Source organism: Gouania willdenowi, chromosome 2 (assembly GCF_900634775.1).
Source record: "Gouania willdenowi chromosome 2, fGouWil2.1, whole genome shotgun sequence".
In the NCBI taxonomy this organism is placed as follows: domain Eukaryota; kingdom Metazoa; phylum Chordata; class Actinopteri; order Blenniiformes; family Gobiesocidae; genus Gouania; species Gouania willdenowi.
Genome location: NC_041045.1, coordinates 7,128,639 through 7,141,279, shown reverse-complemented (window position 1 = coordinate 7,141,279; position 12,641 = coordinate 7,128,639). Strand labels below are relative to the sequence as shown.

At 37.2% G+C, this 12,641-nt stretch overlaps 2 protein-coding genes across 2 annotated transcripts in view; one reads left to right on the top strand and one right to left on the bottom strand.

Moving 5' to 3' along the window:
* The window catches only part of creb3l1 (cAMP responsive element binding protein 3-like 1), a 29,015-nt gene extending 23,095 nt beyond the window's left edge, over positions 1 to 5,920 (top strand). The window contains 6 exon segments of the mRNA XM_028468506.1: positions 2,197 to 2,299; positions 3,982 to 4,006; positions 4,009 to 4,043; positions 4,045 to 4,135; positions 5,129 to 5,291; positions 5,374 to 5,920. Of these exon segments, the coding sequence (XP_028324307.1) occupies positions 2,197 to 2,299; positions 3,982 to 4,006; positions 4,009 to 4,043; positions 4,045 to 4,135; positions 5,129 to 5,291; positions 5,374 to 5,410 (454 nt within the window). The 3' untranslated portion in view covers positions 5,411 to 5,920.
* Positions 5,921 to 8,274: 2,354 nt separating this feature from the next.
* On the bottom strand, positions 8,275 to 12,274 carry harbi1 (harbinger transposase derived 1). The gene is given in 10 exon segments (XM_028468519.1): positions 8,275 to 8,663; positions 8,665 to 8,733; positions 8,827 to 8,960; positions 8,963 to 9,001; positions 9,875 to 10,039; positions 10,042 to 10,084; positions 10,737 to 10,824; positions 10,893 to 11,095; positions 11,177 to 11,342; positions 12,213 to 12,274. Coding segments are annotated over 9 exon segments (1,065 nt in total). The 5' UTR covers position 11,342; positions 12,213 to 12,274; the 3' UTR covers positions 8,275 to 8,504.
* Positions 12,275 to 12,641: the final 367 nt, after the last annotated feature.

The window sequence follows — 12,641 nt, the reverse complement described above, 5'->3', positions numbered from 1 at the left end:
TATACAAAACGAGAAGAAAAAAATACAAAAATCGCTCCAAATGCACACAAAAATGACTTCTAATACACAATGACCGAAAAATAAATGACAAAAAATATGCTAAATATTCAAAGCGGAGCAATAAAAATACACAAAACGACAACTAAAATATGCAAAATAGCCCCCCTGAATTACTCCAAAAACACACAAAACCTCAACAGAAACACACAAAACAATGAAAATACACAAGTGACAGAAAAACACACAAAACAACTACAAAAATGACAGAAAAACACACAAAACAACTACTAAAATTCATAAACCTTTTGTTGTTTCCTGTATTGTTGCTCAGATTGTTCTCTATTCTAATCTAAAGGTTGATAATGTGGCTCTTTGATCAGGCATTCACATCTTTGATTGTCTGTGATAAAAGTTTCCAATTTCTGCTTTAAAGCGACTCCAGTTACAATAATTCAGTCTGGAGAAGTGAAGTCACAGTTGATGCTGTTGAGCTTCCCAGTCGGTCTGCTCTGTCATTATAACTCTTTGAGCTTTAATCTGCCATTATGTTTCAGAAGGTGGTTAGGTGGGCGAGGGGTGGGCGAGGGGTGGAGGAGTCTGTCTCTCTCTTCAGCCCGTCATTAAAGTGGCGAGCTAACACCAGCTTTCATCTCGGGCGCCTTTCTCCTCCCATCTCCCACACGCACACACACATTCACACACACACACACACACACACACACACCGAGCTGTGCGCCAAACCACCACAAAGAGAAACGGTGCGTTGACACAGCCTGGGAAACGTGAATCAGCAGGTTCTTTCTCATTCGGGCCACAACTGGGTCAAACAAACGCTAAGTTTAACCTGCTGCTTTCTAAAAACAGCCTCACTGTGCCACATTTGTGGTCGCTTTGGTCTGGTGCTGCACACTGGTTCACGCCTAAATAGATCAGTGCTAGTTTATTAGTTGGACAGGAATAGTCGCAACTCATACTCATTGTGGCATTTTAAATATGTCATGTCACGAAGACGTCTGCTTTGCCTTCATTTTTATTCAGATTTTCCAACAATTTAAATTATATAATAATTGCACTTGTAATTTCTTATGTAGAGGAAAAGAGAGAGAAGAAGAGAATACATTAGTTTGCCTTCATTTTAAAGTTTCTTTCAATGTATTCTCAAATAAATAATCACCCAATATGTCCAAGACTGGCAGTTGACAGTCGAAACATGTCAGGAGATCAAAGTAAATTTCCTGAAAAACAGTCGTCTGAAGAAATTAAACCTTGACATTCTTCAAAAAAAAAAAAAAGACAAAACAACTTGCTGGAATTATTACGCGGAAGTCGAGGAAACATCAAAGCAATCAGATTCAGCAGACGCCCATGAAGAAGACTGGCAGTTGACAGTCGAAACATGTCAGGAGATCAAAGAAAATTTCCTGAAAAACAGTCGTCTGAAGAAATTAAACCTTGACATATTCTTCAAAAAGAAGACAAAAAGGACTTGCTGGAATTATTACGCAGAAGTCCAGGCAACATCAAAGTAATCAGATTCAGCAGATGCCTCGGAAGAAGACTGGCAGTTGACAGTCAAAACATGTAAGGATATAAAAATAAATTTCCTGAAAAATGAGACCTAACATATTATGTCTAAGAAAGGGTTCATTTGATTATTTTTGTTTGAGAAATTAACTTTTTTTTCTGTTTTTTTTTTTGCTGTGGTTTTTTTTTGCTTTCCCACAATCTCCCATTAATGACAATTTGATTGATTTCTAAATTAACATGGTTTAACATCAGCCCTTTACTGACGCTCGTTCACTGACAGTAAATGATCAGGCACCGGCTCACTGTCTCCACCTAGTGGTGGGAGTCTGTGCTTGCAGCTGCCGACGCCTCATACCATCAGAACCCTGCTCTCCAGATCTGAGTGTGGACTCTGCTTGTGTTGGCTGAGCGATCCAGTAATGCTTCATGAACTGACAGTAATGCAGTAATAGAAGCCACACTGCTAGGGGAACACTGTAGTCTGTTGTGGTTCAGGAGAGTAAAGCCATGTGTGTCAGTTCTGAAAGCACAAATGTTTTCCTAAGAGGTAGAACATGAGTGCCGTCGGGCTCCTAAAACTTCAAACCAAAGCAGAAAGCAGCTAAAAAGCTTTGCATCTTGACTTCAGTCCATTGTGTGACGTTGTGGTCTGTGTGTTTGTTTCCACAGGTCTCTCCTACAGCAGCTGCAGAAGCTTCAGTCGCTGATTTCAGGGAAAGTCATCCCTCGTTCCTGTAAAATGGCTTCCACTCAGACGGGGACATGCCTCATGGTAACGTCTGCTTACATCTACTGCTGAGTCAGCGGGAAAAAAAAGCTCAGTTTGAGCAAATAAGCTGAACTTAAACCTCAGTTTGTGTTTAATGTTGTCTTGTGTTTGTTATATTTGTGGGAATCTGTGAATCACGTGAATGTGAAAAAAAATCTCTTTTGGCGCAACACACACCTAAAATCAAAGTGAAACTGAAACTTTGACTAAAACTTAAACTCAAGCATAAAGTCAAAAACCTAAACTTCAACTAAAACTTAAACTTCAACTAAAATGTAAATCTCAACTTAACACAAACTTAAAGTCAGCCTTAAACTTTAAACTTTAGCTCAACATTAACTGAAACTTGAACTAAAACATAAACCTAAACTCCAACACAAACTTAAACCTAAGCATACAATCTAAACCTAAACTCCAACATAAACAAACTGAAACTACAACTAAAATCTAAACCTAAACTCCAACATAAACAAACTGAAACTTCAACTAAAATCTAAACCTAAACTCCAACATAAACAAACTAAAACTTCAACTAAAATCTAAACCTAAACTCCAACATAAACAAACTGAAACTTCAACTAAAATCTAAACCTAAACTCCAACATAAACAAACTGAAACTTCAACTAAAATCTAAACCTAAACTCCAACACAAACAAACTGAAACTTCAACTAAAATCTAAACCTAAACTCCAACATAAACAAACTGAAACTACAACTAAAATCTAAACCTAAACTCCAACATAAACAAACTGAAACTTCAACTAAAATCTAAACCTAAACTCCAACATAAACAAATTGAAACTACAACTAAAATCTAAACCTAAACTCCAACATAAACAAATTGAAACTACAACTAAAATCTAAACCTAAACTCCAACACAAACTGAAACTTCAACTAAAATCTAAACCTAAACTCCAACATAAACAAACTGAAACTTCAACTAAAATTTAAACCTAAACTCCAACATAAACAAACGGAAACTTCAACTAAAATCTAAACCTAAATCCAACACAAACTGAAAGGTCAACCTTAAACATTATACTTCTACTGAAACTAAACAAACTTAGGTCAAACATTAGATTCAACAAAGCCGTAGTATTATAACCTTATGGCAAATCTTAAATTTAAATCCATATTAAAGTCTACACCAGGTTTAAATGTAACATTGTGTGGAACCAAAGTTTGAGTTTATGTACAGTTTGTCAGCAAGTTTCCATGAATATACACAAACTTGAAGTTATAATTAAAAACCTCCTCTGAATCACTAGAAATAATGTCTCTCCTGCCTTGGTGTTATGGAGTGATGTAGTACACAGCATTAACAGCTACATACGCGTCCAAAGGACAATAAACAGACGTCCTTGTGTTGTCCGTATGAATAAATGAAAAAGGATAATCAAAAAATGTGTGGGAAATTACGAAAACCTGAATAAGAGGAAAAAGTGAAGGTCAAGCCCACAGTGAGACTTAAACCTGAATTCAAGCACCTAAACCTAACCTCATAGCTTCAACTTTAAACTTAGCCTGAACTCTAAGTGACTTCCCTTTGCTCAGGGCGTTCAGCTGCTGTTGTTTCTTAGTTGGAATCCATTGAAAGAAGAAGTGGCTGTGATATTTCCACACCTGTTAGTGTGAATGTGTGAGCATCATGTGACACGTAGCCCCTCCCTCTCTCTCCTGCAGATGGCGGCCTTGTGTTTCGTGCTGGTGTGGGTTCTTTCTCACCCTGCCTCTCCCCTCTCTCCACTGCTCACCCACTCCTCCTCTTCCTCCTCCTCCTCTTCCTCTCTGTCGCCCCCTCCTTCTCCGTCAGCGGACCTTTACGCCACCAGTCAGGGTAGGTGGAGACGCCCCAACGCAACACATTCAGTTAGCAATAAGCAATGATGGCTTGTAGTTTGACACTAGCTTCATTAATTAGATTAGATTGTTACGTCCTCATGGTGTGAGATACAGACTGGAACTGGGTCATCTCACCATCTACTTGTACTGTATTTATTAAACATCCTTTATTATTTATTTCACTAACTGTTATTTATTTATCCATTTTCCAGTTTGCTTATTTCTTTTTTTATTTGTTTATTTCTCTGCTTATGTATTCATTTATTTTTATCTAATTTATCAGGTTTTTTTATTTATTCATCTATTCATTCATTTCTCAGTGAGTATTTGATTTCTGTTTATTTATTTATTGGTGTATTTATTATTTTTCAATTCAATTTTGCCTATTTATTTATTTTTTTGTTAAATTCTCTGTTAAAACCGTAATTGACTTCCTTTTTTAATTTCAGTTCTGCCTTTTTCTCTCCACTTTTTCCATTTATTTAGTCATCAGTTATTTATTTTTCTGTTATTTGTATATTTTTTTTATTCGTTCATTTCTCAGTTAATTCATTTGATTCATTTTATTTCTGTTTATTTATTTATTGGTGTATTTGTTTATTTATTCATTCCTTTTTCAGTTGAATTCATTTATTTTAATTATGTATTTATTATCTTTTTCAGCTTAATTAATTCTATTATTTTATTTATTCATTCATTCCTTTATTCAGTTAATAGATTAATTTTTATTTTTCATTTTCCTTCCAGTTTATATTTCTGGTTTGGTTGTTTATTTATTCAATGTTCAGTCATTTTTGGTTATATATATATATATATATATATATATATATTATATATATATATATATATATATATATATATATATATATATATATATGTTTATTAAGTACACGTAGCACAATTTATGCATTTTTGTGGCGTGTTAGAAAATGTTTTGTGATGGAAAACTGAGAGTTCTGATTGGTCCTCCTGTGTTTGTGTGTCACAGTCCGCTCTCGTAGCTTACTCTTCTACAACGAAGGCTCTCCATTGGAGGAGACGTCAGAGGGAGCGAGGCCTCAGTCAGAGAGTCGTCACTCTGACATCCACAGCAGTCGCTACACGTCCGGTCCCCACAGGAACCGAACAACAGGCCCCGACTCGGAGCGAAGGTATCGCACTGGTTCTGTGAGCTCCACCTGGTCCCTGTCCGTCATTAACCCCACGTTCTCTGTGCGCTAATGTCTCCCACAGACAAGCTAAACCAGAGGGCGTCGTCGAGGTTTTCTGACACACACACACACACACTGCTCCCTCCTCACCTCGCCTCTGACCTCTGAAGACCCTCAGCTTTAAACCTCAGTCAACTTTACACATCCTGAAGTTCACTGTGCAGATTCACTCTGACTGTTTATTTCCTGTTTCTCGTGCCCTCGCTCTGAAACTCACTTTTAAACATGTGAAACGGGCAATTTTTCAAAGATAGGAGTAAAATAGGGTGTTATAATCGTGCCAAACCAGCAGGGGGCAATAAAGCATGCATGATATCGGGCTGTACACATGATAGATTGGAAAATCTGGAGCTGTTTGAATGTCACACTTCGTATTATCCACTACTGACCCAAAGAGTATATACTGTGATTAGGATGATGATCGTTCTCACTGAAGCCTACGACAAAAACTAAATATCTGATTCTCCACCTTTGAAAGTTCTAAAAACATTTAAAGCGAATATAGAATATCAACATGTGGTCATTTGATCCATAAAACTTGCGGAAACACAGACTACAGACTTCAAAACAAGAGCCCTATTTACAAATATGTTAAAAATGTAATGGTAGACAAGAAGAGATGCTTTATTTTGAAAAGGGCATGTTTGATTTTTAGCTTGAAGCCGGTCTCGGGATGATTCTACGTTCCGCTCGCAATGCATCCTGGGACGGTTTAATTGTACCCACCGTGCATACTTAAAAAATGTCCCCATATAGTATACATCCTGGTATTTCTCGCATACTCAGTCTTATCATACTATCTCACGTAAACACACTACATACTCATTTTAACGTCATACTTAGTATGAATAGTACGTTAGTTTGACATTTCAGAAGCAGCCCAGGTTTTTTGTTTTTTTTTTTGCACTGATGCAACTCACGTAACTGAGCATTAGATAAAACACAAGCTGTGAGTGCTTAAACTTCTATCGTTGTGCATTCATTAATGATTAATAACAGTCAGAGAAATAAAACATTCCAAACAACGTGCATTAAAAGTGCCTTGACGTGCTCCACGTGAACATTCTGGATTAAAGACTCTCTTTGCTCTGCTTTAGTTACACTTTGTTAAATCACAGGACAACAATTATTTCATTGTGACACTTGGGTTGAGTTAATTTGAGTGTGTTTTAGATTTTAGATGCACTAATTTGAAATGACTTATTCCCTATTGATGCCAACAACAGACAATGTTAAGGTTTCTTTTATTGAGACAGAAGACAGAATGAACATGCTGGAACTTGGATTTTCAAAATAATGGTTGTCCTGTGATCTATCCACTGCTTCTTCCTTCTCTTCATCAGTTTAAACTCATTTTGTATTTTAATTTTTAAATATTCAGATTTCAGGGCCACTTTTTCCTACTTTGTATCGAGGCGGATGGAACGCGTCACAAGTATTTTTATGAAAATAAAAATTGTCTACATATAATATATTTGCAGCATCAGAAAAAGGCATATTTTACTTATGCAACCAAAAAAAAAGAGAAGATCTTTGAACTTGTTTTCAAATGTTAGTTTATGCCATTGAAGCCATTTCCTTTTTTCAAATAAAGGTTAAAAAAAAATTCCAAAAAAATAAACTATAATATATTCTGAGCATCAAAAAGAGCATATTTATTTTATGCAAAAAAATATTGTGAGTTGAGGATTTTACATGTTGTTGCGTGAAGCGTTGACATGACGTGTTGTTGTCTTTTTAACTGTAATACAGTGTTTGAGTCACTGCTGTCGCAGGAAGCTTTTTGCAGTCGCTCTTTGGGACGCAAATTAGAAATAATGCTGCAATTTTCTCACAATTGAATTGTTTTTTTCCCAAAAAATTATTCTTCATTGGATTTCACATTATCCAAGTTCAATGTCAATCAATTTCTACATTATTTGAAATTTAAGCCTTTTAAAACGTTTCAATTTGCAGTTAAAAGGCTCTTGCGGCAGCAGTGTGTGTTGTATTTATTCCTGTTTGTAGAAATGATGTATATATTGATGAAGCCAATCGGTTTACCTGCAGGTAAAACACCACTAGCTTTCTTTAAACCAAACTAATTTGACACTAAAACGTCTCCAAACAGATAAAACATCTGTTCCTTCAAAATAAAAGTCTCAAATCCATCAGATTTTTCTCTTTGGGTCAAAAAGAAAACCTAACACACGTGTGCCCCATCGTCTTCTTTCACTATGCTCCTTTGTACATAAATGATGACATTTTAATGTGCAGTTGTTGTAAATATGGAGCTTTTTTTTGTACCGTGACACGTCTGTGGAGTTCTCCCGGGAAACAAACGGACTGAAAGAGTATGAATGAAAACTGTTCAGTTCCAGCTCTTTAACGGGACTGCGTTCCACAGGCGTTTGTGTGTATAGCATCCTGCATGTTCCCTCACGTATAACTATCATATCGTAGTTTAGTCCATAGAGTAGAAATCAGCAAAATATTAAAAAAATGCATCAGCATCCACGTGTCTGTGCACTCTTTGGTTTCAAGTTTGGAGTTGAAATTCTTCTCATGCCATTGAGCGTGAGGTTCTCGTGTGTGGTTTGATACTTTGTGGAAGAACACACAATGAACGATAAACTGATTTGTTTCCTAGTTGTCATGTTGTGTGTTTTGTACATGTTTTTATTTAGTGTGTTAATTGTCTTTTTCTATGTTTCTGGAGTCATTTAATGTAGTTTAGTGTTTTTTTTGTACATTTTTGCTTTCAGTTTGTGGTTTTTATTTCTTGATTTGTGTATTTTTGTTGTCATTTTTTGTATTTTTTTTTTCCTGTTTTGTACCTTTCAGTTGTTATTTGTGCATTTTAGCTACACTTTTTCTTGTTTCGTGTATGTCTTGTGTCATTTTGGGTATTTTTCTAGTCTTTTTGTGTTTTTGTTCTCCTTTTTTGTATTTTTCTTGTCATTATGTGTGTTTTGGAGTCATTCGATGTTGGGGGCATCACTAAATTACATCCCGTGAGCACCTCCAAAATGGTTGAGGTTAATTTATTAAAAATGGAGCAAACAATTCATAGTTGCATTTTAAGCACTGTACCAGTGCTTAAAACTGAGTCCAGTTTCTGCATGTCCAACAGATGAAATAAAAACAATGACCAGGGTCTCAGTCTGTGCACAATTAAATAAAAAAGAAAAAGCCTTTGATCAGCTGAAGTGTTTGAGGATAATGTGTGAGCGAATCTCCTGGGCCCCGACTGTCGCAGTCCTCTGGTCTCTGATCCAAGCTCTTGGGTTTCTCCAGCGGTTCCGTCCTCTCCATGGTCCAGGCGTCCAGGCCCCGACTTTAGGGAGGCGTTGTGCAGCACGCAGCAGGCCAAGATGATGGACGAGCTTCTGTCAGGAGAATACTACACACACGGACGAAAGATTAAAACTAAAGACAGCTGCAGGCGTTATTAATAACGAAGCCCGACTGAATGAGACCCAGTGAAGTGGAGTACCTGCAGGTATCCCTTGGTGCTGTCTATGCACCTGAATCTGGTCTGGATAGCTCTGAAGGTTCTGTCTATGATCTCGTGAGTGGCAGAGTGAGCCGCGTTGTACTGGCGCTCAGCAGCAGACTGTGGGCGGTCCACGGGGTCATCAGCCAGCGCTTCAACGGGTAACGAGAGTCGCCTGGGAAGCAGAAAAGACCCAATGGTCAGTCAGTCACGTCACTGTTCAAGATCTTGTTTTTGTTCTCGTTTTGTGTGTTTCTGGAGTCATTTTATGTATTCGAGTTGTTTTGTGTTTTTTTTTGTTTTGTATTTTCCTTCTTTTGTGTCATTTTGGGTATTTTTCTTGTAATTTTTTATATTTTTGCTCTCATTTTGCATTGTACATTTGAGTTGTCCTTTTGTGTATTTTTGACATTTTGTGTTTTTGTGTATTTTAGTCGTAATTTTGTCTGACTTTAATTAAAAAAAAAAAATTGCATTTAATCTGTTGTTTTGTGTACGTCTTGTGTCATTTGTGTATTTTTCTTGCCATTTTGTGAGTTTTGAGTTGTAATTTTGTGTAATAATGTTGTTGTCCTCTTCTGTATTGTTGTATTTGTGTGCAATTTGTTGTCCTACTTGTGTATTTCAGTCGTACTTTTGTCTGTTTTTAATAATTTTTTCATCTTGTAATTTTTTTTGTTGCCATTTTGTGTGTTTTTAGTTGTAATTTTGTGTTTTTTAAATTTTTTTCCGCATTGTCCTTTGTTGAGTTGTGTGCGTCTGGGTGTCATTTTGTATTTTTTTATTCATTTTGTAACTTGTCCTGTCGTGTATTTTTTGTATTCTTAAATAGTTATAAATGGCATCTTAGAATCATTTTAATACTTTTAAAATAATAAAAATATTGTTCCTCTTGTGCCCTTTGACCTCTTATAAGACAAAATCACCTAAATTAGTCAATTTTTACTTTCATATATAAAAATGTACTGTATGATGATAACGTGCAGATTAACTGATGAGCAGATGTTGCCGTCATGCAGGTTTGGTGTCACGTATGAATTCTTCTCACCCAGCAGCCAGCCCTCCTGGTTGTCCTGCAGCAGCTTGCAGAGCGCGGATCCTTCCAGAATGTCTGTATCCCTGGCGCCCACCGGCCCAGTTTGGTCTCAGCGCTCAGCAGCAAAACCTCGGTCGTTACAAACCAGCAGACAGGCCACAGAGTGGTAGCCCTTTTGTTCACGTACGACGAGTCTTCATTGTTGGGAGCTTTGATCGCCACCTGGACACGACATGTTTGAGGACCAAACAGAGTCACACACACACAACACAGTATAGGGATGAGTCAGCAAAATATTATAAAATGCATCAGCATCCACGGGTCTGTGCGCGCCTCTTTGGTTTCATGATTGGAGTTAAATCCTTCTCATGCCATAAAAAAAATAGATTACGACTTTTAATTAACGCTAAACCTCCAGAAGAGAGTTGGGAACTGATCGCAGTGGACAACATTAATAAAGAACTATGGTTTTAGTCTATTTTTGTTGTCACGTTGTGTGTTTTCTACATGTTTTTTTTTCTGTTCTCCTTTAGTGTGATTTTATTGTTGTTTTGGTGTGTTTCTGGAGTCATTTAATTTGGTTTAGTTGTTGTTTTGTGTATATTAGTTGTAATTTGTGATTTTATACATTTTTTTTTTTTTCATTTTCGTTGTTTTGTGTGCGTCTGGTCTTGTTTTGGGTATCGTTGATTTTGTTTAGCACATTTGTTGTCATTTTATGTGTTTTTAAAAAATATTTTTTTGCATATTTGTTGTTGTTTGTGTGTCGTTTTGGCTATTATTCTTGCCGTTTTGTGTGTTTTAAATGCCATTTTGTGTTTTTTGGTTCTGGTTTTGCATATTTTTGTTTTTGTTTTGTACATTGATCAGTCACCTGAACGCAGTCCAGGACCCCCAGCACTCCTGGGAATCCGGCGATCCTCTGAAACTCGTCGATGGTCCGCTCTCTGCTGCACGCGTCCCTGTTGGTGACCCAGAAGGCGTCAGCGCTCCTGAACTCCTCTCCTGATTCTCAACCCGTGGTTCCTACCTGTGGAACGTGATGAACTCGGGGGCTTTCTCCACCAGCGCTCTGGTCACGTTGGACACGCACCTGGACATGGACGCCTGGCTTATTCCGATCATGTCCCCCATGGACGTCTGGAAGGAGCCCGAGGTGTAGAAACCCAACGCCGCCAGCACCTGGACGTCAGTGCTGATGGCCCGGGAGCGGTGGGTTCGCCTACACAGACCCTGAAGGACACACAAAAACAACATCTGGAAATACACATAGACACTATACCCGTGATCCACTGTGAGCATCCTCCTGTTTACCTCTTGGAGCAGATCTACGAGGTACAGGATAAAAGTTCTGGGGAAGCCAAAGTGTGTGAGGAGGAAGTCGTCAGACACCGAGTCCAGATCGAAGCGGTCCAGCGTTTTGTGGCCTCGACCGTGCAGGAGAAGATCAGAGTCCAGGATCGCTATGGAGATGGCCATGCTGAGAGAAAGAAAACAAATATTACTCCTGGAGAGTTTTCTTGGTGTAAAAATAAACTCACCAGCTTTAATGCCCATATTGAACATTTATGCCATGTTTAGTTTAGTTTCCTCACATTGTAATTCAAGAATAGTGTTTATGAATTAATCTGTGGATTACATTAGATCAGGGTTGTCGAACATATTTTAATTTCAAGGGCCAAATATGGACCAGTTGGATCTCAAGCAGGCCACAAATTTTAGGCAGGAAAACAAGCAATTTCAACATTATTCTGCCCAATACATATACGTAAAGTAATAGAATTTACAGACAATATCCAATCTTTAAATTTCCTTCAATTTGTGGAATAATTTGAACAAAATTGTAGGATTTTGTTAAAGATAAAGATTTATTTTTCAACAATTGGCTATTGAAATAGAAAGGACTGTCATCGTGTGATAAAAGCGTGGGAATCCTGTGCGCCCTGATGAATATTGTGGATATTCATTTAATTTTGTACATTTGGACGGACCAAATTTGATGCTCGAAAGGGCCGGATTTGGCCCCCGGACCTTGAGTTTGACACCAAGCGTTAGATCAATAATTAAAAAAAAAGAGCAACTCAAACGTTATGTTGGGTTTAGCAGGCAGTAAATGAGTGCACTCTTTAATTTTTTATTCCATTTTCTGTGCTAAAGCTACTACTAGACACTGATCCAGTCCAACCAACAAGCTAACGCGCACTTATTATTATGTATTAGCGTTCATAACGTGCTTTGTGCATTAATCTTTAAAGCAAAACGAGCGAAAACGGTGTTTTACATTTGACTGCATCTCAAACTGAATGCACTTCTTCAATGTTATGTTTATTAAGCTAAAAAATCATCTTACCTTCACAACACATGGAACCAAAACAAACCACGAGAGAGTGTTTTAGATTCGCACAAGCAGATTCAACACAGAGCAGATAATATTTTCCTTTACGTCATTTAAAAAAATTAAAAAAGAGAGAGAGAGAGAGAAAACGATACAATATTTTTGTTAGATATGAAACAATTATTTAGACAGTGACCTTTGATTTATTTATTTATTTATATTTGTATTATTTGTGTTTAACGAATACAAGATCGCAGATTCGTCACAGCAATTGACCGGTTACTTTAATGTTCATCTATCAGGAAACGGAAACAACCAACAGATAATTATACGCTATTGATATTTATTGTTTATTTTGTACTTTGTGGTTGTAAAAAAAAAAAAACAACAACAACAACAACAATCGAAAAACAACGTTCTTAGAAACGGATGCATTACCACCGA